At 47.0% G+C, this 24,213-nt stretch overlaps 3 protein-coding genes across 3 annotated transcripts; 2 read left to right on the top strand and 1 right to left on the bottom strand.

Moving 5' to 3' along the window:
* The first annotated feature begins 516 nt into the window (after positions 1 to 516).
* On the top strand, positions 517 to 3,296 carry LOC119298014 (probable receptor-like protein kinase At5g61350). Its single transcript, XM_037575566.1, has one exon. It carries the CDS (start codon positions 529 to 531, stop codon positions 3,067 to 3,069), a length of 2,541 nt encoding a protein of 846 aa, XP_037431463.1. The 5' UTR covers positions 517 to 528; the 3' UTR covers positions 3,070 to 3,296.
* Positions 3,297 to 5,135: 1,839 nt separating this feature from the next.
* On the bottom strand, positions 5,136 to 7,299 carry LOC119303223 (origin of replication complex subunit 5-like). The gene is made up of 4 exons (XM_037580327.1): positions 6,438 to 7,299; positions 5,887 to 6,312; positions 5,493 to 5,805; positions 5,136 to 5,379 (listed from the first exon to the last, which is right to left on the bottom strand). The coding sequence occupies exons 1-4, from the start codon at positions 7,199 to 7,201 to the stop codon at positions 5,329 to 5,331; spliced, it is 1,554 nt and encodes a 517-aa protein (XP_037436224.1). The 5' UTR covers positions 7,202 to 7,299; the 3' UTR covers positions 5,136 to 5,328.
* A 10,313-nt stretch (positions 7,300 to 17,612) lies between these two features.
* On the top strand, positions 17,613 to 20,611 carry LOC119303221. The gene is made up of 10 exons (XM_037580326.1): positions 17,613 to 17,938; positions 18,066 to 18,336; positions 18,420 to 18,515; positions 18,595 to 18,963; positions 19,068 to 19,203; positions 19,300 to 19,462; positions 19,572 to 19,697; positions 19,780 to 19,974; positions 20,090 to 20,212; positions 20,306 to 20,611. The coding sequence occupies exons 2-10, from the start codon at positions 18,105 to 18,107 to the stop codon at positions 20,417 to 20,419; spliced, it is 1,554 nt and encodes a 517-aa protein (XP_037436223.1). The 5' UTR covers positions 17,613 to 17,938; positions 18,066 to 18,104; the 3' UTR covers positions 20,420 to 20,611.
* Positions 20,612 to 24,213: the final 3,602 nt, after the last annotated feature.

Here is a 24,213-nt window from a genome sequence, read left to right as displayed (position 1 = left end):
AGCCTCGTTGTTAAAAGTGTTTATTTCAGCTGTAAATATACTGTTAGTCTGCCCACTAATTTAATATCCTACATCAAGCCCGCCAGCGAAAGATATCGTCAGATAAAGATGTAAGACCTCGGAGATCGAATTGAATAACCACTGAGATTCAGCGATCTCAATATATAGATATGATATCTGCACAGTTCTGCTTGACTGATTCTTGTCTAGCTGCGGTGCTTTGCAGCGATTGTGTTGGTCGGCCTGCTTCCTGTCAAAGCACAGTAAGGCATCCACCTGTCATTTCTGTGGAGGAGCTCCACAAAGAAATGCAGATATACTAATAAGTTGCTCATTCGGCATGATATTTAAAAACGCGGACTGATTCTCAGCTGGACGTGCATCCAACCAACATCTCCTCTATTACGAAAATCAATAAAAGACTGCTTCATCCATCCCTGCGTCCTTTCCCTCTCTCCAATCCAAAAGAGCACTTCCCTCCTCCCATGAGAGGCCACCAATAGCTCTTGCTGCAAGCCGGTGCTTTTGATGCCAGCATTGGCAATTTTGGCCAGAAGCATGGCTCCGTGCAAGAGAGTGCCGATGTTCTTGATCCTCTTCATCCTTTCCATTATTCGTGTAGCCACCACCAATGCAATTGCATCAAAAGTAGATCGGTTCGTGCCTCAAGACAACTACCTCCTCAGCTGCGGGGCATCCGCTGCTGTGCAGGTTGACGATGGCAGGACATTCCGCTCTGATCCTGAGTCGGTGTCATTTCTGTCAACCCCGACGGACATCAAGATCGCCGCTAAAGCATCCCTGGCTTCTGCTTCACCATTATCCCCACTTTACCTTGATGCAAGAGTATTCTCTGATATCTCAACCTATAGCTTCTTCATCTCCCAGCCTGGTCGACATTGGATCCGGCTCTACTTCTTACCTATCACCGATAGCCAATACAACCTCACCACTGCAACATTTTCCGTGTCCACTGATAGCATGGTCCTTCTCCATGATTTCTCCTTCATAGCCAGTCCTCCAAACCCTGTGTTTAGGGAGTATCTTGTGTCAGCACAGGGAGACAACTTAAAGATCATCTTTACCCCAAAGAAAAACTCGATAGCATTCATCAATGCTATCGAGGTTGTCTCAGCCCCACCAAGCCTTATTCCAAATACCACCACCAGAATGGGTCCTCAGGACCAGTTTGACATATCCAACAATGCATTGCAGGTTGTCTACCGGCTGAACATGGGCGGTGCACTGGTTACATCGTTTAATGACACACTAGGCAGAACCTGGCAGCCAGATGCACCCTTTCTGAAGCTTGAGGCAGCAGCAGAGGCAGCTTGGGTTCCTCCTAGAACCATCAAGTACCCTGATGACAAGACTCTCACACCCCTCATCGCTCCAGCAAGCATCTACTCAACAGCACAGCAGATGGCATCAACAAATATCACAAATGCAAGATTCAACATAACATGGCAAATGGTTGCAGAGCCAGGATTCAGGTACCTTATCCGCCTACATTTCAGCGACATTGTCAGCAAGACACTCAATAGCCTCTACTTCAATGTCTATATTAATGGCATGATGGCTGTTGCCAACCTTGATCTATCGAGCCTGACGATGGGGCTTGCAGTAGCCTACTACAAGGACTTGATTGCTGAGTCTTCCAGCATCATCAATTCCACCCTTCTAGTCCAGGTTGGCCCAAACACAATCGACTCCGGCGACCCCAATGCCATCCTTAATGGCCTTGAGATCATGAAGATAAGCAATGAAGCAAGCAGCTTAGATGGCCTTTTTTCACCAAAAACAAGCTCAGAAGTTAGTAAGACAACACTGACTGGCATAGCATTTGCTTTGGCAGCAACAGCTGCATTGGCTGTAGTTATATGCTACAGGCGAAACCGTAAACCGGAATGGCAGAGGACAAACAGCTTCCATTCTTGGTTTCTTCCACTGAACTCGTCCTCGAGCTTCATGAGCAGTTGCAGCAGGCTCTCCAGAAATCACTTTGGCTCCACAAGGACCAAGAGTGGATTTTCGAGCGTGTTTGCATCCAGTGCTTATGGATTGGGACGCTATTTCACCTTCGTCGAAATTCAGAAAGCCACGAAAAACTTTGAAGAAAAGGGTGTTATTGGTGTTGGTGGCTTCGGAAAAGTTTATCTTGGTGCTACTGAAGATGGCACACAGCTGGCTATCAAGCGAGGCAATCCATCATCTGATCAAGGTATGAATGAGTTTCTGACTGAAATTCAAATGTTATCTAAACTTCGCCACCGCCACCTGGTTTCACTCATTGGCTGTTGTGATGAGAACAACGAGATGATATTAGTTTATGAGTTCATGTCAAATGGTCCACTAAGGGATCATCTGTATGGTGACACAAACATCAAGCCTATCTCTTGGAAGCAGCGCCTTGAAGTTTGCATTGGGGCAGCAAAGGGTCTGCATTATCTTCATACAGGTTCAGCTCAGGGCATAATTCACCGTGATGTCAAGACTACCAACATCCTACTTGATGAAAATTTTGTCGCCAAGGTTGCTGATTTTGGCCTATCAAAAGATGCTCCATCCCTCGAACAAACTCATGTGAGCACTGCTGTCAAAGGAAGCTTTGGGTATCTTGATCCAGAGTACTTCAGACGTCAACAGCTGACAGATAAGTCTGATGTATACTCTTTTGGTGTGGTACTCTTTGAAGTGCTGTGTGCAAGGCCAGCCATCAATCCAGCCCTTCCAAGAGACCAAGTGAATCTGGCAGAGTGGGCCCGTACATGGCACCGCAAGGGGGAGCTTGGCAGAATAATTGATCCCAATATTGCAGGACAAATCAGGTCTGATTCACTTGAGATGTTTGCTGAGGCTGCAGAGAAATGCCTTGCTGACTATGGAGTCGACCGGCCAACAATGGGAGACGTGCTATGGAAACTTGAATTTGCCTTGCAACTTCAAGAGAAGGGTGATGTCGTTGACGGCACCAGTGATGGGATCGCAATGAAGAGCTTGGAGGTGACCAATGTGGATAGCATGGAGAAATCTGGTAATGCTATCCCATCTTATGTCCAAGGAAGATGAAGATACCATGGTGACATCACAGTATGTAAGGGTATTAAGGAGGTACTGTAATATCTTGTCTGATCCCATGCAGAAATCTCTAGTACACTTTAGTAGAAGGGATTTTGCCTTGATATATATGGTACAGGAAGAATTTGTGATAGGCTCCTAACAGCAGAAAATGCATTTTATGTATTTGTTTTACTTGAGCATCCAGCCATTGTGTGTTATGATAAAGGATGTATGTTTTATGCAATTAGGGGACATTGTAAGACAGTTTGTAAACTAAACCATGCCATCAGGTTCTGCTAATCCTGATTATTATTTGATGCTTGGAGGTAAGGTAATTCCATCATCAGCTGAATGTAAGTAATACTGTCAGATCATTCCAACGTAGAAAATGTTACCGAGTAGAATGGCTAGGTGAAAAGAGTAGAAATTGTACCACACAGCTACCTATATCAGCATAGAAGCATCTTAAGATGTCCCCTTGTACCACCCAAATGCAAACAACTATGGCATCATACTCTTTTCAGGTTCATTTTGGAACCATGGTGACATGGTGTTATGTAGCGTTATGCTTTGCAGGAAGCTAGGTAGTTGTAACTTGTAAAGCCAGTTATGAACAGTCAACGATGGCCACATCCAAGAACGATATTGCAACATAAATTTTCTGAGTGCACAATAGTGCCAAACAGCCCTTACTTCCACATTCATGTAATAGTTAGTTAGTACTACCATATAACTGCAATTGAACACTACCAGACAGCTAGGGAATACCATTAATTTAAATACCTCGAGAAAAATAAGAACAGCACCTACATTCAGTGCTCTGCTTTAACCATTAGCATAAATTGTTTCTGTTCAGTATCATAAGCCCTCAATAACTGCTTCAATGCAGCTTGGGGAAGTTCAACACCCACAAGCTTATAAGCGAGTATATGGCATGGTAATTGGAGCATACAATTCTTGCAGGTAGTTCTCAATACTAAATTTATCATGAGAGTTCAACATCCTGCTTTGCAACGAAATTGAAAAATATGCCACTGAAATGATGGTACAATACCATCTTGTTAGAGAGAAGTATTTGGAGGGCAAAGATCATACCTTGTATTTATCTTGACTGGTCTACTTGATCAGAGAGGTTGTGCTTTTAAAGGAAAGATTAATTAGCCGTCACATCAAAGCACTGTCAATCGATCAATCATGAAGGGCCCCGTTATGTGTCACTGGTAAACCTCAAACCAGCCAGTCAGAATGCATTAGTAAAACAAAGAATTCGCCATATGCAGATAAATGTGGATGGGAGATGCTCCATAGCTTGTGTTAACTATGCAGGATGAAGCATGTGCCAAAAATGTAGACCATCAGTCTGTACAGAAGTACGATGGTTGGTAAAATAAAGGTAGTTTGGCTTCATCATTGTATACATGAAATCAAGAATTTTAGTGATTTTACTTTATTCTTCACAGAAGAAATCACCAAAGTTAGAGATGTCGGCATGCAGCTCAATTGACTAATGGAGGACTGGGTCAGTGGTTGTATATTGCATGTGTTTCTTCAACAAAATGGGATAATTTAGTGAAACTTTAAATGCACAAACTTTTTAAACTGTCCACGCATCTAGAGACGGTATATGAATCAAATTTTCAGATAAAGGTGTAGAGTGAAATACATAATAGCCCCTTGAAACTAAAAAGAATGTGCAATGTTTAATCGGCTGACAGGGGCGATACACATACACCTCAAGAGCTAAATGTGAAATTTTAAATATGCAGCATTTGACATGAAAAGAAGCAGTGGTGGTTCAAATGGTTCCACTGGAACAGGGATTGGTTGTACAAAAATTTGGTAATGAACGAGATACAGATAAAAGTAACTCATTAAAAAAAGTGGGAATGATCTGCAAAGTCAGAATTGTGCTATTGCATATTGACAGTAATGGTCTTTACATGGAGATTTTGAAGAAATAATTTTTGGCAATTTAGACAAAAAAATCCTGTTACAACCGCATATTGATAATCAAATCAAATAGCCGAGATAATACAAGTCATGGGACATTGGAAGCTCACAGACAAACAGGTACATAAAATTTAGGGCTGAGTACCATACTCAATCTTTCAAGGGAAAGAATAAGCTAAGAAATTTAAAGCAACAAGGGGCATCCAACACTTGCCTCAACACTCTACAATCAAGGCAACTGAACAGATCTCAGCAGATCATATTAGCATCTAGAGCAATCAAAAGTAGTTTCTGTTGCCTAGACTACAGATCAAAAGGCTATCTTCTGTACATGTACTTTGAGAGAGGGAAACCGACACTCCTGGCAACCTGTGAAATAATAAAGTAAGCATTCACAAAACTGAGAGCACAATATAAGAGTATTTAAACACACAGTGGTACTATACGGTAGATGTTACAAATGAATGTTATGAGATATTCACCTTGAGAGCTAAATCTTCATCGATGTTGGATCGATATCTAGCTGAGCCTTCTAATGGGCAGCTCCGACTTTTAGAGAGGAAATTAGAATTGCACAGCGTTGACAACTGTAGCAGAACATCTGACATCAAAGCATTCGTTCCACTTCCGGCCATCATACTGTCTGGGCATTCAACTTCATCAAGCACATCTTCTGATACTGATGTGATGCACTGAAATATGGCCAAGAGCCTCTCAAGAGGAAATGTGCCAGGACCTTTCATAAGTATCTCTTCAGCCATGGTATCCTTTCTGTCTATTGAGGCCTGGGAGCTCCTGCATTAAAAAACAGCAACGTTAACATCTAAAATGTCTCCAAAGTTTGGGCGAGCCTAGAAATGATATCATGTGGCATACTTTCTCTTGCGGTTACGGGTATCGGATCCTCCAGTGGAATCGAACAAAGCCGCATCTAGAGTAGCAGGGTTCCTTGAAGCCAAGAAAGCAGATAACAGTAGGTATTTCGCTGATACGGACATGTGGAACTCCAATTCACTCGAGAGACCATCTCTACCACCAAACTGCCTTCTAACACTAGCCTTTCCACCAGAACTGTCATCTTTGCACTTCTCCACTGAAGCTCTCATGGGGACACTGAATGTCTCATTCAACGCCACAGCCAAATGTGGTTGCAAATGCTCAAACAATCGCCTCCTCATAGCCTCATCAGGAACCGCCTGCAAGTCCCCCAATGGCTCACAGTACCTCCTGAAAAGTGGCTCCAGCAGTGCTGCCAGCTCATCAAGCCTCCTTGTCACCCGGAATAATGGCTTCAGCACCACACTGCCCAAAGCATCCGAAGAACAAAAGAAAAAACTTCATTAAGTATGCTGCTCATGATGCGAAATACGCCACAATCCATCCGAAGCAGGATTAAGCCGACACAGAGGAAGGAAGAAGTGCATTACCCCAGGAACGATGAGTACAGCTTCGGATTGGATTGGCCCCGCATCAGGATGTCGCGGGCCTCATCCACCGTGTAATCCGGGAAGTAAACATGATTCGGCTCAACAGAGCCAGTCATGGTGTAGTAGGCGTCAGGCGTTGCGCTGCTCACGTACACGAGCACGACCTGCGGTAACCGGAGGAGATCGTGCAGGCGAAGGAGAAGGGAAAGGAGCTGGCCGCCCTTGTCCCAGCCCCTGGCAACCTCCAGGTTGTCGAACACCAGATAAACAAGCTCGCCCTGCGCAACAGCGCCAGCGAGGGCGTCGCGGAGCGCAGCGATGAAGTCGGATGGCTTGTCAGGGACGCGCTGCCGCGACGAGCTCGAGGACGAGAGCGCGTTGAGCTGGGAGAGGATGGAGGCGAAGAGCGCGCGAGGGGAGGGGAGGGAGCGGAGCGCGGCGTAGACGAGGCGCGGGCTGGGGCGGAGGTGGCGCAGCGCGAGGAGGAGCGCGCGCGTCTTGCCGGTGGCGGCGCCGCCGTGGAGCAGGAGAGGGAGCGCGGGGGCGGGCGCGAGGAGCCGGAGGAGGTCCGTCGCCTGCGCGCGGCGGCCTGGCAGCGCATCGAGGAGCGCGTCGAGGGATTTGCTCTCGTTTGGCTCGGCGGCGGCTGCGAGGAGTTGGCGTCGGTGGGAGGATTTGGGCCTGGATTTGGGAGGGGAGGCCGGCGAATCGGGAGCGGGGGCGGCACCGCGGGTGGTGCGGCGAGGGGTGATTGGCTGGGACATGGCGGCGGGTGCGGACGCGGGCGCTAAGTGGCGGCCGGCGGCGCGGGGAGGTCGTCGGAACCCTAGGATCCACAGAACGGAGTAGTAGAAGGGGAATGGCGACGCGGAGCGGGAATTGGGAAGCTTTTGGGCGCGCCCCGCGGGCGGGAGAAAAGGCCTGCGGGATGCGGCTCTGATTGGGCCGTCTTGATCGCTCTATAGGCATGCAAGGCCCAGATAAAATTGATTAGGCAGGCCCAGTTTTTTTTCGGGGGTGGGCAAGGTGCACTTACAGCGATAGGACAAAAATAATCATTTTCAGTATACAATTTAGTGCACGTTTCTTGGCTGATCTGGAACTATTGCCAAAGAAGAATGTATAGCAGCGAGGTACATCACCGACCGTACCTACAAAACGCCTCCACAGGGCTTCACCAAGATTCACGTGGACGCTCCGATATCTAGAAGCCATGTCCGGGGAGCAGCGGCTGTTGTGTGTCCTGATGAGACTGGCAACTCCATTGGAAGCTCGGTCTTGGTGATTGCAGGAACGGTGGATGTCGCGACACTTGAGGTCATAACATGTCGGGAAGGTTTAGCGCTCGTCAAGGACTCGCTACTGAACAACTTCATCATAGCCTCTGACTCAAAGCAAATGATCAATGACATTGCCAAACAGTCCGGTGGAGAGCATGGATCAATCATATTAGAGATCAACCAACGAGCTACATTTTTTAATTGTAAATTTTCTCTTTTGAATGTAGAGCATCTAATATGGATGCGGATAGGTTAGTCAAGTTGGCAAATTCTCTCGATGAAGGACATGTCTAGCTAGGGCAACCCCATAATCCGATTTGTGTTCCACACCATGTGGATTATGAGTAATGAAGCTTGGTTTAACCGCACAAAAAATCATTTTTAGTATACCCAAAAACATAGTCATTTTCACTAGGAGAAGAAGTTTAGTTTTTGGGCGTGTGACGCGGGCGAAAGAAAAACAAAATCACTAATTAAGGAGTACTTCTTTCAAAGATTACTCTCATCTCTCCAGGTTGCGACCTGAGAGTTTTTCTTTTTTTTTCGTATATTCGTTTATTCAAAATATTTTATCTCTTAAACCGTGCGTCCAAATCTCGAACCGCTTTCTCCGTTGGATTCATTGTGTCGAGATCTTCAAAATTAGGTCCATGTTGATATGTTTTGACGACTTTTTTTCACGAAAAATCCAAACCGGTAGCACCTTTTTTTCTTTCCAAAAACCGTTTCGGAGAGGCATGGTCGTGCCTCTCGCAGAAGCAAAAGCATACCTCTTGCGGAAGGAAAAAACGTGTTTTTCCGTTTCCGAGAGGCACGGAAGTAAGACCGTGCCTCCCATGAAAGGAAAAAAGGAAAAAGGCATTTTTTTTTCATTTTCGAGAGCACGGACGAGCCTCTCGCAAAAGCAAAATCGTACCTCTCACGAAAGGTAAAAAAGAGAAAAAACATATTTTTTCGTTTCCGAGAGAGAGGCACAACCGCGCCTCTCGCAAAAGCAAAACCATACCTCTCGCGATCTTTTTGTGTTTTGCACACAAAAAACATGTGGTTTTTTATCGAAAAGCTAAAAAAGACAGTTGGAAAACAGAAAAACCGGAAAAGGGAGAAAACCATTAAAAAGCAGTGTGCAAAAAATATTAAAAAATTGGCTTAAAGACTTGGCGAGCGCTCAGCCCCTGCCATGTGTCGCGCTCTGGACGCTTCCTCCGAATTCTTTTTATTTTTTCACACACATTTTCGGCTTTTTAAATGGTTTTTCGTGACGTGCACTCAGCCCACACCAGATGATCGTTGGGAGGCTTCCGAAGGAGCGCTTCTCAATTAGTTTTTTTTGGATGATCCTCAATTAGTTGCTCTCAGATAGTCCTGGCCATGGGCCACCCGGCCCGAACAGCCCGGCCCGACCTGACCCGAAAAAGCCTGGCCCGACCCGACCCGACGCTGCTCCCGGGTCGGGCCTGAGCCTAGGTTTTGAGCTCGAAGACTAGGTCGGGCCGAGCCTGGGCCCGCTGTTTATGCCATTTACTGAAGAGGCCCGGCCCGAGGCCCGACGTGTTTTTTGCTGCGATGGGCCGGGCTCGGGCCTGAAAACTAGGCCCGACGGCCGGGCCGGGCCGGGCTCAGGCCTGAGTTTTCTACCTCGGGCTTGGTCAGGCCCGGCCCGAAGCCCGGCCCGGCCCGGAGGATAGCCAGGTCTACTCTCAGAGAAAAGGGCTGTGGAATGTGCCTCTGATTGGGCCGTCTTGAGGAATCTAAGGTCGTTACTGGAGTGTGGGTTTTTTTTTTTTGAGGGTTACTGGAATGTGTGGGCTGTGAGGCTTAAAATTCGGCATGCAAGCCCCAGGTAAAAGCCCAGTTGTTTTTCGGGTGTGGGCAGGCCCGGTAACAGCGATAGGACAAAATTAATCATTTTCAGTACCTTCGTTTCAAAAATCTCTACTTCTAATGGAGCAGTTGGTAGGATTGCGTCCACGGTTTATTTTTGTCTGGTTATATTTCGTCTGGTTTATTTTCGTCCGGTTTATTTTCGTCTCATATCCCACCACCATATCTCCTCACATTGATTTTTTTACCCTCACAATAAAAACTTTCCTAACTTTTCCAAAGTTTCCTAACTAGACACGTTATAAACGGGCATGTACCGATAGCACGTTATCAATTAATAAAATTTTGTTTTATGACAATCAATTCCAAATCCTAATTTTTCTAATGCATCGATCTTTGCCTTTTTTAAGTAGTTATTTTGATAGGGAGGGTTTAGCCACGAAAATCATCCCTCCATCGTCGGCTGCATCCCTCACCCACGTCGCTGTTGCAGGATCTTCATCCGTCATCCTAAGCAATTGGGGCGGCGATGCGGGCGAGCTTCACGATAGTGGGGAGGACCAGGCCGCGGTGAAGGCAGGTCATGCGCTCCTCACGCTCCACGAACGGAACCTGCGCACGGAGGCGGTAGCGCGGGGTGGCAGCCGGCAATGAGGCGGCCGCGCTACGTGACGAGCTTCTGGTTTATTTTCGTCCGGTTTATTTTCGTCTCATATCCCACCACCATATCTCCTCACATTGATTTTTTTACCCTCACAATAAAAACTTTCCTAACTTTTCCAAAGTTTCCTAACTAGACACGTTATAAACGGGCATGTACCGATAGCACGTTATCAATTAATAAAATTTTGTTTTATGACAATCAATTCCAAATCCTAATTTTCCTAATGCATCGATCTTTGCCTTTTTTAAGTAGTTATTTTGATAGGGAGGGTTTAGCCACGAAAATCATCCCTCCATCGTCGGCTGCATCCCTCACCCACGTCGCTGTTGCAGGATCTTCATCCGTCATCCTGAGCAATTGGGGCGGCGATGCGGGCGAGCTTCACGATAGTGGGGAGGACCAGGCCGCGGTGAAGGCAGGTCATGCGCTCCTCACGCTCCACGAACGGAACCTGCGCACGGAGGCGGTAGCGCGGGGTGGCAGCCGGCAATGAGGCGGCCGCGCTACGTGACGAGCTACGGGTCCCCCTTTGTGATGTTTTGGCATCGCTCCTTCATCGCACATCCTCAAGTTCCTCTTGCCCTTCCCTTCCTCTGTCCTCCTCTCTCATCTCTATGCTTTCACGTGCATCCAGTTTTGATTCCTCGTGTGATATATACCAAACATAGGTACGTCAATTCACTTCCTTCCCTTCCCTTCGTCCCTCGGTCCCACGCTCGTGGCGCTGAAGTGGTGGCAACAGGCGATGGCGGTGGTGTCGCTGATGGCGGCGAGGACAGCATGTGGCAGCTCCCGAAGCATGAACACGACCGCACCTCGGGCCTGCCGTCTGCCAAGATATGGGTGAGTTCTCGTGCTACCAACCATAAACCCTCATGTCCTACAAATTCCTCAAACCCTACCGTCTTGATCCCGTCCACGCTCTGATCCAAAGGACGATGCAGCTCTGGCCGATTGACAATGGAGGTTTGGGATCCTTCCTCTCAGCACCCACTCCTGGAAGAATCAGCGGTGCGCCATGCCGATTGAACCCCGTCGAGATCACTCGCCAAGATTGCTATTCTAAAGTTTATTGTAAAGAAAGTGAAGAGTGAGACAGGATCCGTTTATTTTCAACCGGTTTATTTCCATCAAATTACCCCCACCCCCACGCCCACCCACCGAAACGCGCCCAGCGAACCGGGGAGAGATCCATTGATTTGGCTAAGGTAGGAAAGAATCTATTATTTGTTTGCTAAAGCAAATTGCATTAATGGGAGAGATCCGTTGATTTGGCTAAGGTAGGAAAGAATCTATTATTTATTTGCTAAAGCAAATTGCATTAATGAAAGAGATCCGTTGATTTGGCTAAGATAGAAAAGAATCTATTATTTGTTTTCTAAAGAAAATTGCATTAATGAGAGAGATTTGTTGATTTGGCTAAGATAGGCGGTTTTGAGTAAAGTTATCTTTACTGTAGACATATAATGACAATTAATCAAGTATCAACATCATTGCATGCTTATTGTGTGGAATGTGTGTCCCAATGTTGACAGAAGGTATAAAAAGATTGTCTTGGAATTATTATTGTCTTGGGAAGATATTGCCCTGAATTCTCATTTCTCATCAGAAATTTAGTATCCATTTTCGTTGATCTTATTTGCAACATGTACAAGTCAGTAATAATCTAAGGGGGTGCCCTACCGGAGAAGATTATGATAGTTGGACAAGAAACTTGGTACTGTCGTGTAAGGTAAAGGTAGGAGAAATAGGAGATAAAAGCATGCATGGTGGGAGAAGGAAGTCGAATGTCGCGTGGTAGCTCAGACATGGAGTGTGGAAGAAAGACAATGACGAGATGTATGTATCTACTAGATCATGACCATGAGATATCATCCCATAGAAATGACCTTTGACTCTCATGTCACATGAATTTTCTCTTTGTATATATATATATTTGTTAATCCGTGGCAACGCACGGACACTTAGCTAGTATATATTCATTTTCAGTAGGAGAAGAAGCTTTTCTTTTTGGAGGGACAGTAGGAGAAGAAGTTAGTGACACCTGTGACGACTCTGAACTTTATTTATGTGTGTGGTAGTGTTGTGCATGCATGTATACGTTTATGTTCAACTAGGTGATTAAAGAAAAACACTAGTACTACTATGTAACCATGGTTATGAAGCAACTCCTTCTTCAGATTTTACCTGCTGCGTCTCGATGTTCATCTTTATCATTCGTATAGCCCAAAACTCAGCCTGAGATCCGATAAAATCCCACCATGACATTAAGCTCAATCCTTCGAACTCCAAACCATACGATACGGATTAATACTCGACAGAGTATCATCTCTCCATGTTTTTCGTCCATGAGATTCTTTTCTTGCTACCCTATCTTGTGTGATGTACTGAGGTTGCCTCTGCGTGGCACCGTTCTACTTTCAGAGTTCAGATCAATGCAGGGGAATAGTCTGCCAAACAAGCAAAAAAAAAAAAAGATCTCTATCGTCTCTCACTGCCGTCCTGCATGTGGCAATTCAATCCATGACCCCGACTTGGCCAAACCTCGTCATGCGTAAGCTGCACACAACGTTACTACGTCACAAAATTAAAGTCGCCGAGGCACTGCAGAATGCTGTGCCGAACAACAAGCGCGGCTGGCGTTGGTGCCTCATGTAGTCATGTCATGTGTCTGCTTGCCTTTCCAGCCAAATGACCAACACGGTTAAGTTACTCTCGCCTAGTATAATCGACGGAACATGCCAAGGATTCTTCTTGCTATTTCCCTAAAAAAAAAGGATTCTTCTTGCTATTCTGAGAGACCTCGACGAGGCTATAGGTGGAAACCTCGGTCGCAGCTTAGCACCCAAGCAAGCTTAGATTAATTATCTTGTACTAAGTGGACAAATGGCGGCCAGTCACTCACGGCATATGCTGATGGGGACTGCTGGCTAGCTTAGCTTAGCTTAGCTGGTATATATCTCAGCCTATCATATCGCGTGGCCTGGCCTTTCCACATCACCATGATTACAAGGCGACAGAGGCGACAAAGTGTCAAGCGGAGCGGCGACAAAAGAAGCAACGCCACAGCGCGTCAGTAACTTCCATTCCCTGCTTGATGCCACAGCGTCGTTTCAGAACTTTGATTTCAGATCGGGTGGGAGGTCTAGCGTTCGTTCGAGCGCGACGTTGCGGGCGAGCGGAAGGAGCTGCATGGATCTCTAAACATAATCATGAAACTCAAACCGGAACAAACTCTGAGTCGAGCTTCGAAATTCCGAACCGTTTCCACGGCCATGCTTCTTGCATCATTACCTCCGCTCCGAAGCTAGATGGTGATTAGGGCACGCTCTTCCTGTACCGTGTTGACTTTGTATGCACCAAACAATTCGCGCGCATAAATAAATCAGAATCGATGTAGAAATACGTGGAGTGGAGTAGAGTACATTTGGACACCCACGGTCACCGCAGCTACTGCGCAACGCTCATGCTTTTCGTCGGGATGATTGTAGTGCGCCTTTTCTCTCTCGAACAAGGCGATGTCTCGATACAAAGCGGCTCCGGCCCTTTCCGGTCACAGTGGCGCGCGTGCCGGCCAACAGTGTGGGAACGTACACGGCCATCGCTCGGCCTTCCTTCCAGATGTGTCGATGAACAGTAGAAATGCGGCGAACGTGGAGACGACGAGACGGAACAACAACGTGGGTGAGTGGGGGTTGATGATGATCAACCGCTCCTGCACTGCACTGCGTGCATCCGTTCCTCGCCCGGTGCCCTTCACTTTCCAACAGGAGAAGAAGAACCCTCAAAAAAAAAAAAACAGGAGAAGAAGAGAAACCAGCACTCCAGTCCGTGGAGAACAATAATTATATGAGAGAAAGAAAAAGAGCCACTGACCACGGGCCAACCAGCGCCGAACTCGTCGCTCTCGCTCGCCCTTCTCGTGCGGGAAGTAGCTTTCAATTAGCATGTGTTCATCGGGGTTTCTACTTTCTAATGCTACCAATGATGGCCGCCGTTTGAAAGATGTACTCCACCATGCACTAAATTATTGGTTAATATAATCTGCAGACAGAAGCGACTCCACCATGCACGCTAGGGCACAGCCGTTCTTTTTCTCATGAACTAACACACGGCACACGTCCAAGATCGACCCATCCGCACCGCTCGCTCCCTCGCCGGGAATATAACCGAACCGTGTCCGGGAAATCACGCAGCTGGAGCCAACCCGGGAGAAAACGACGGGTCTAAGTAGAGTCGCCGTTCATCTATATCTAAACGGAAGAATTTATTCCAAAAAAGAAGAAGAAAATAAAATCTAAAGGGAGGTGTTGGATTCAGACTCGTCGAGTCGAGACGTAATTCGCGACAGCGAAAACGGGCCGGAAATTCTCGGAACCGCGTGCTGCGCCGGCACGCGGTCAGGCCTCCCCGTCGACGCCTACAGTCCTACTCCTGCTTCTTCAGGTTTTCGTTTCCTCCCAACAAAGTCTATATATAAATATCCCCGCCCGCCGCCTAACAATTATTCTCGTTCAGGTTTTCATTTCTGCCTGTGCATACATTAGCGTCGTCACCAACGGCTCCTCCTGTTCATCAACAAAGCCATTGCCATTATAAATTGCTCGGTAGGATCTGGTGCGTACGCCAAAACGAGGTGATCCATCGCTTCCTCTACCTTATAAATCGCACTATTGGTCTCCTTTGTTGTTTCTGCAAAATGATACTCCCTCCGTTCCTAAATATTTGTCTTTCTAGACATTTCAAATGACTACTACATACGGATGTATGTAGACATATTTTAGAGTGTAGATTCACTCATTTTGCTCCGTATGTAGCCACTTGTTGAAATGCCTAGAAACACAAGTATTTAGGAACGGAGGGAGTACTTCACATTATATGCAATGTACGTCGCGTCGGTGCGTATTTTTCCTTTTCTTGATTGAAACCTGCTAGCTATAGCTACAGAGAAATACACGCACAACAAAGACCTGCTGGCTACAGAGAACGACACGCCGGAGTGCCATCCATTCATCGCGCGCACTACGTCCGGCCATTCGCTGCCTGACAGGTTGCTCGTATACATCACTCACACATCCATCCATCCATCCATTCATCCACGCAATTGTTTTTTTCCCCTCTCCTTTTTCTTTTTCCGGGGGCGTGATTTGACGGTACATGGGTTTTGTTTATGGGCCGTGGTCCAACATGGGGAGCACACCAGCAGACAGCAGCAAAAGAAAGCATGGATGTACTAGTACTGTATGCATTATTATGCATTATGATGATGTGGTGTGTGCTCCTCCTCTGATATGAAAAGGTCAAGGCTTGGACTGCCTGGTTGCATCATCATTGTTTAGTGCTTCTTCTTCGTTGCATACATAAATAAAATAAAATAAAACTGGCATGAGCTTTATTATTAGTTTGATGTTGTAGTTGATCAGGTTGGAGGGCGGCCTTTTTCAAGTGCTACTAGCTGTTTGCAGTGCCATTTGTTTGTTTGGCACTTGCTGATTATTCCATCCTTTTTGCGTTGTTGCATACATTGGCATGCAAGCTATGCCTAAGAAAAGCAAACCATTTTATACTTTATTATATCAATAGTTTGTTTAAAGTGGTATAGACATAGGATCTCTGCATAGTATCATGTAGTGCTACTCAATGGGATTTTGTGTCTACGCAAATCATGTAAAAGTGCCCCCCCTTGTCTATAAATGTAATCCGCTTCGAAATCTGGCATACTCTTTCAAGGTGAAACTTTGACCATTGATTTATATGTACTCCAATGTATGTATACAAAAGTATGCCAGTTCAAATAAAAGCAGATATACACACATTAGAAAGGCATGTTTTATAGGGATGGATGTAGTATTTGCAATTTCATACTAGGAAATGGTTGGGTAATATTTGTTGTGGTGACCCAAATCGTAAAAATGACCTACATTTTCTAGTGGGGAGGAAAGAATACATGGCATATACTTTTTGGCAACCAATGCCGTCATCGAGTTTGCGCCCATCATTGTAAGAGGAAAAGGTTGTCCGGTCAACTAAAGAAAATCGGAAGAAGCAAGCGAGCCTCGAGCACCACCAGTCTACCAAGCAAAGGCATCGAGCACAACTCAAAACCCAACGGAGGCCACACGATGTCGGCCACACCACCATCGTCGACATCCCCCCTATCGCGTCCGAAATCTATCGACTCCGACGTCACCTTAGCCCCCGAACCGCGAAACCGAAGCCTTACAACCTCGGTAGCAAGCCCGAGACCACCAGAACTGTCGACCGCGGAGACGACGACGACGACAAAGGCGACTCCGATTCTGGCGAGAAGCAAAGCTTAAAGCACAAACACACACCACCCATCAAAACCGCTCGCTCAAACATGATTCTTTTTTCGAAAGGTCCAAACATGATATTTTCATTGCATGTCCGCATCAGTCGCGGTCCCTCGCTTTGCATATATGTCACACATCGAATCTGGGGATTTTGTTTTGCTTGGGGGGCATGTGTTTGCGGAGATTTGGAAGCAAGCCCTTGTCAAAACCATAAACAGGGACAGGATTATCTCCCAGCATTAATTCCTTGCTCAGACAAGCCAGCCGTAGCAAAAAAAGAAAAAAAATGCTTTCTCCGTGACCAAGTAGACGCGCTCCCACGGTTTGACCGTCCTAAAATAAGAAACAAATCAAACTAAACCAAACAAACCTGGATCGACCGAGCTGAACCCAACCACCATTATTCCTTCCCTCCATAAAAAACAGGTGAACGGAAGCTCAGAAGCTTCATGGCCGGATTAATTAGTCCAGCCCAGTTAAGAAACCTACTCCTACTTGCACTGTTCCGACCCCGTTTAGAGCATTACTAGTAGAACCCTCAAACCCTCGAACCCTCACTAGCGTTTTAAAGGTTCAAAAATGATCTTTTTGTGCATTTTTACGGGTTGAAAAACAGGGGCAAAGATTAGAACTCTCAAACCCAACCCTTATAACGGAATATTCCCCATGAACGACATTGTCGTTGCCCGTGGGAGGTCGACGGGGCGGCCGCCGGCGACTAGCAGCGGCGGTCGCGGGCGTGGGCGCGGGAGTTGGGAGGATTTTTCCATCCCGCGCGAGTATAACCGCCAAATAAGGGTTGAGATAGGTTTTGCTCCCCAACCCTTACTTTTGAGGATTGGGAGAAGGTTTGAGGGTTGGACCTTTAAAAAATTTTGAGGGTTTGAGAGTTAAGGGGGTCTAGTCTACGGCTTTTTTTCGACAAAAACTGTAAAAAAAACAGTTATTTTTAGGGGTTTGAGGGCTCTACTAGTAATGCTTTTAGGTTGGGTTGGGTTCCTGGAACACGCGTGACAGGGACCGGGCAGTGCCCCGTACCCTCCCCGCCCCTCCGCCTCGGAATTCTTTACCCTTTCCCGGCGATTCATATGCCGCGCCTTTGCGGGGCAGGAAAGATCGGGGAGGGGATTGATGATCAACACGCTTTAGTCCGGGCACGGGTCAATTAACTAAGTGGCATGCGCGTCACGTTCTCGCCTCCCATGATTAGGACGATGCTTATAGCGAGGTGGTGGTACAAGTAGAGGCTCCCGGGGTCGCTTGGGGTGGTGGTAGGCAGCTGGAGACTGCGGAATTGTTGGCGGCCGCGCTCCCGTGTCCGATAGGAACCCCTTTTCTCCTGGCATTATCCGCTGAGGAGTCTGAGATAATAGGAGATTTGGAGGTCACTAGATTGATTGATTGGGTTGATCGATAAGGGTAGGTGAAGCTCGGTCCTTGATCCGTCCCTTGGGTCTCTCCCAAAGTGCGGTATATATCCGTCCGTCGAGCTTCGGGCCGGCCATCCCTGAGTTGCTAGCTAACTCTGTGAGGTTGGTTTCGTCAGGTGTGCGTGCGTGCGTGCGTGCGTGCGTGCTCGCCGGCCATGGGTTCTTGCGTGTCGACGACGCGGCGGCGGCGGAGGTCCTCCAGGAAGCTGTCGGTCACGGCGACCAGGTTCCGCCGGAAGGTGTCCGACGCGATCGCCGGCGACGCGGCCGGCCGCTTCGCCGCGCGCCACGGGGTCGTGCACGTCGACGGCGCGCCGCCGGCCTCGGGCGTGACCCTCCACCTCACGCAGCTGCAGTGGCAGCACAGCCAGATGGACGCAGGAAATGGTGAGACGCCAACGCAACGCCTCGTGTTCTCCGGCCGGCGCCGACCTGCTCGACCAGAGCGCTCAATTTTCTTGCTTTTGCAGTGATCTGCGACGAGGCGTGGTACGATTCCGTCAGCATGCTGGGGGACTCGGCCGGCTCCGACGACGACGACAACGATTACTCCAGCGTCAGTGAAGGTATGGCGCCCGCCCCCATCTTCCCTGCCCTGCAGTGCAGTTCCAGGCTCGCGGTGCTCACCCTCTTTGCAAAATCCAGATCCTCTCCCGGATGACGTCGCCGGCGGCACGAGCGCGTCGCCGTGCAAGGACGCGGCGTGCTTGGCGGACGCCGTGCACCGCCTCCGGAGCATCGCCGACGCGGAGGCGTGCCAGGGCGACCCCCCGGAGAAAGGCGAGGACCCCGACGCTGCTCCTGCTCCTGGTCATGCCGCTGCCGGTGGCCTGAAAGAACCGCAGAGCGCGGCGTCCTGCTCGCCTCGGCCTCTCCCGGGCTCGGTCCCGAGCCACAAGGTGCAGCCGATGCCGGTCGCCGGGTTCAGCCCGCACCACCAGAGGAAGAAATCGGCCGTCGTCAGGCTCTCCTTCCGGAGGAGGTCGTACGAGGGCGATGAGATGACCGAAATGAGTGAGTCAACATCACCACTTTCGCCTACTGATCCAGCACCATCGTTCAAATTGTTCATCAGCATTTCGTTCCTGCTTTGCTGACAAAATTGACGATGAATTCAGCTGGCTCGGCCAAGTACCTGTACCGGCCGAGAGCGGGCCTGACGCTGCCGTGTGCGGCCGGCGAGAAGCCGTCGGAGGGCTGCTGGTCGGCCCTCGAGCCGTCGGCGTTCAGGGTCAGAGGGGAGGGCTTCTTCAGGTAAGTAGCAACGTTACTGAAACTCCTGATATGCGTTCACTCGCTGCGCATTTCGTCTGTCAGTATGCCTGACTGAAGCTTATGAACTGGTTGCAGAGACAAGAGGAAATCCCCAGCCCCAAACTGCTCCCCCTACACCCCGATCGGAGCTGACATGTTTGCCTGCCCAAGGAAGGTGCACCACATCGCGCAGCACATCGCGCTCCCGTCGCTCAAGCCCCACGACGCCTTCCCCTCGCTCCTCATTGTCAACATTCAGGTAATTCACTCGTGTTTCTTGACCTACCACTTAACAAGTGGTACTGATTTATCACCTTTGGGCATTGATTGGTTAGGTCTGAACTTAACAAGTTAACTGATCTGTACAGTTGCCTACCTACCCTACTAGCATGTTCGGCGAGAACGACGGCGATGGCGTTAGCCTGGTCCTGTATTTCAAGATATCCGATGGCTTCGACAAGGAGATCTCTCCTCAGCTCCAGGACAGCATCAAGGTGAGCCAAAATCGATTGCATTTCGTAATCTAACCGTTTTCAGTACCTTGGACAAGTTTCTGATGAGGAATTGGTTATGCAGAGTGTTATGAACGAGGAAATGGAGAAGGTCAAGGGGTTCCCGGTGGACAGCAACGTGCCCTACACAGAGAGGTTCAAAATCCTGGCCGGCATTGTAAACCCTGAAGACCTGCAGCTCAGCGCGGCCGAGAGGAGGCTTGTGCAGACCTACAACCAGAAGCCGGTGCTGTCTAGGCCCCAGCACAAATTCTACAAGGTATTAACTACTAACCAATTATGCTGTATCACATCCCCATGTGCTCAAATTCAGAGATTCTTCATGTCCTGGTCCTGACTGAAACGTGTGCATCCGTTTGTTCATTGTGATGCAGGGCTCGAACTACTTCGAGATCGACATCGACGTGCACCGGTTCAGCTACATATCGCGGAAGGGCCTCGAGACCTTCCGAGAGCGGCTGAAACATGGTGTCATTGATCTTGGGCTGACCATTCAGGTAAAGTTTTTTTTCCTTTCCTTTTGTTTTTGGCCTTAGGACCTGAGGAATATTTTGTTCACTGAAAGTCTGAACCTTGCCATCTGGGTGCAGGCGCAGAAGGCCGAGGAGCTACCTGAGCATGTGTTGTGCTGCATGAGGCTGAACAAGTTGGATTTTGCGGACAACGGGCAAATACCGACGCTCATAACGTCCAGCGATGAATGAAGCTGGGAAATGTACTGACTTCGAGAGTGTGAGAGAGACAAGTTGTATATATCGGGAGATAGATTAGGAACTAACACAAATTTGTTCAGTAACACTCTATTGATGGTGCAGATAATTGTTATTTGCCCCCCTTCCCCTCCCGGATTGGCAATTGGAGCAATTCTGCTGTCTAAAGTTGTTCAGATGTTCGAATAGCTTGCATGTCTTTTCAGCACATCATTTTGTTCCGTTTATCATTTGATTAATGCCGCAAACCTCGCCAGCTAGATTGAACGGCTATTCCGTGGTATAGATCCAACGGCCGTGCGACGCCACGACGGCCGGCGGCAAGAATTCGGCGCGGAACCAGCGAGCGGCACCTACGGCGAGCCCACGACTGGCCGGGCGGCGACACATCACTGTACGTTGTCGTATATCCTCTGTGCTAATTACTGAAACTCCTTACGTGCGTTTGATTTTGATGTATGGATGCGCGTTAATAACTGGTTTTCAAAAAACAAAAAGTCTCTGTGCGCAGATTGCACATGTGTGCATCCATAGTTTGGCTTCCAAAAATTCGGTACACAGATTACACATCGTTCATCGTAGTGAACTACCAAGGGCTTTATTAATTGGTGATATTTGCAGATGTTGATGTTGCTAACATGATAGTACTGTATCCTTGACCAATATTGTACTTGAGCTACATTAGCTTTTTTTATAGAAAAAAACCATTATAACTAGCTTTATTAAATTAAGAAACACTTGCATCGTTTGCAAGAAATACAACTAAGCAACTAGGGGGTTCATCACCCCAAACACAAGAAAGATTATTATGAAAACTAAAGCATGGGCCACACCATTGGCATCTCTGGGACAATGTTTGAAATCAACGGTTCCAATTTGAATTGACGTATCTACACAATTTGCATATATCGCTGCTGCCGAGTCCCACCATTGTATTTGGCCTTTACAAAAAATTATGACTCAACCGAATCGGATTCCGCCTGCACCTTATTAGTTCCAATAGAATTTGCAAGATGTAGTCCATTCCTCATGGCTAAAGCTTCCAATGAGCTACATTAGCTTAATGGAATCCAACTCGGCAATAATAGATGAATTGACACAAACACATGCCATCTAATAGATTGTCAAGCTAATAAAGTGATAAGCAATCCATGATTTCCTGTAATATTTGGTGCATTTTATCTAATGTAGTTTCCGGTAGTCTTTCAAAATTTTCATAAGTATTAATGTAATTATTGAAGAACACCATCCAGCTTACCGTGAGTATTCAGCAGCTGTGTGATAGAGATAATTGGTTCTGGCATGATTTCCTGCACACGAAAAATATAATTAATGTCATGTATTGTATTAATAAGTAAAGCACATGGAAAAATAAAAATTGAACATATTTGCTACCTCTTTCAATTTTTTTGCATGTACACTGATTGTGAGCTTGCTCCTCAGAATAGCCACATTTCCCTTCGATCTTTGCTTCGCCATTGGCTGGATCGTTTTCTTTGGTGCACCTCGAGCTTGCACATGCACGGGATCCGGAACCATTTCCAAATCTCCAGAATCAAGTTGCGCCGTTTGTGGCAGTACCGGACCAAATCTAATGCATTCTTCTGACCGCTAGTTGATTCCTTGCTGCCAGCTTGTACATTCAGAACAACTTTCAGACGTTGATACAACTCATTAGATTGACATGCCCTGAAACATGCCGCGTGACTCACATTTCGCAACTCATGGTACCTCTTCAGTCTTTTCAAATACTCCCACATGTCGCTCTTTCTGCTTGGAGGGTATGCAGACTTTGCACTCATCGTCAACTTGGTGGAACACAACACTTATGCGGTCGTTTTACTTGTATAATGTTCCCAATACATGCAATATGTGGGAACATGGTGTGCTTACGCCTTCCTCACAACACACTTTGGACTTCTTCTCTCTTCTATCCTTCTTAGTCACAACATAAATAGTCAAATCACACCCATCTAGTATCTCACTGATAAAAACAATTGTTGACAATATTTATGCTCCATCTCACCAACTGAAACATACAAGGCATGAAAACTTTTGCATTGTGTTTCACGAGACTTCAAGCATATGCATCTGTAAATGGAACAGACTGATGTCTAGTATTGCCTCGTTCAAGCATTGTCCTGAAAGGAACACTCTTTAGTGTTCTAGCACTTTAAACAATGAAACCTTACCCTCAAGATGCATATGTAGCACATAGTTTAGACTCTCACTCTGTTGATTACCGCTCAATCCTAAGAAATAGCGCCCCACCACATATGGAGCACACGACAACTTCTTCATCTGATACATCTGATGATGCCATGACTCCTCACTGGTTACTTGATTCTTTTATAAGAACTCAACCCATTTTCTCCACGCTCTTCCATGGAAGAGGAATCATATATAAAAGATCTGAATTCTTCCCTAACCGCGTCATCATGCAGATAATGTACAATGTTCTGCTGAATGTGTCATACACACAACCTATGGTTTGCATCAGGCCAAATCACTCTGATTGTTATCTGCATTGCAAGCTCCCCGTCCGTAATCACAAATACTAGATGCTTCCGGGACATGTCAGCAGAAAAGGTGTGCAACATCCACTCGTACGCCTTGCCTGTTTCATGATAAATAATACCACATCCAAAAATAACAATGGCATGGTGGTGATTCAACCCGAGAAATGACATGAATGGCAGATTGTACTTATTCGTCGAAAGCCTCATTTTTAAGTAGGGATTGAGTATTAGAATTGAACAACCCCTTCAGATGCCCATGTTAATCAACCAAGTACTTGAAGTAGAAAAATCTAGATCTCTCTCTTGTCGTGTGATCATGTGATGGATCATTGTTTGAGCATCACTGACAACCATTGTATCCGACTTGTAAAGATAGTAGAAATTATAAATGTACCTCATCGTGCATCCACCATGATTGTATCCACCGTATTGCATGTGCATTATATCCATTATTTTGTGTTTGTGGTTCCAGAATTTTCCATCTCTACAATGTCTGCTTTCTGCTCGTCGATGATTCTTTTGTGTGACCGCAACAAACAAGCAAGATCTCGTGGGCCAAAGGATGGGTGTGTTCATCGATGAAATCCTTCACAAACCACAACCATGTTTCTTTGACTCTTGCAAGGATCAATTTGACTTTACACCAGGGCCGTTGACAGGGCTGTGCGAGTTGTGCGCCTGCACAGGGCCCCCAAAAATCAAGGGGCCCCAATTTGTGTCCAAATTCATGTATCAGTCTCAAACGTGCACCTTTCAGTTTTAGGCCTACATTTGCCTGATCGCTGAAGCACACATTTTGGGCCTCTCGGGCCTAGTCAGCTCCGCCGATCGCATATGTCATCGTTGTTCTGAAGTCGATCGATCGAAAGACGGAACGGCGGGGCACGTATGTACGTATCTTGGGTTGCTGGGCGATCTGCGATCCTTCTCAGGCCTTCTTTGGTTTGGAGGAATTTCATAGGAATTCCAGAGGATAGGATTTTTATAGGATTTTTTTCCTTTAGAGCCCTTTGGTTCATAGGAATAGATTCCTATTCCTACATAGGATTGGTTCCTATCCTCCACATTTCATAGGAAAATAAAAATGAGCCTAGACTCAGGCCTCTTTTGGTTCATAGGATAGGATTATCGTAGGAATAGGAATTTTGTAGAAAATGAGATGACATGTATCTCAAATCCTATGAGTAGGAATAGGAAACGAGATGTCATTTGGTTGACACCAAAGGAATTTTTCCATTGAGTCTAGGCTCATTTTTATTTTCCTATGAA

The sequence above is a fragment of the Triticum dicoccoides genome, chromosome 5A (assembly GCF_002162155.2).
Source record: "Triticum dicoccoides isolate Atlit2015 ecotype Zavitan chromosome 5A, WEW_v2.0, whole genome shotgun sequence".
Lineage (NCBI taxonomy): Eukaryota > Viridiplantae > Streptophyta > Magnoliopsida > Poales > Poaceae > Triticum > Triticum dicoccoides.
Note: the sequence above shows the minus strand (reverse complement) of the source record. Positions and strands in the feature narration are given on the sequence as shown.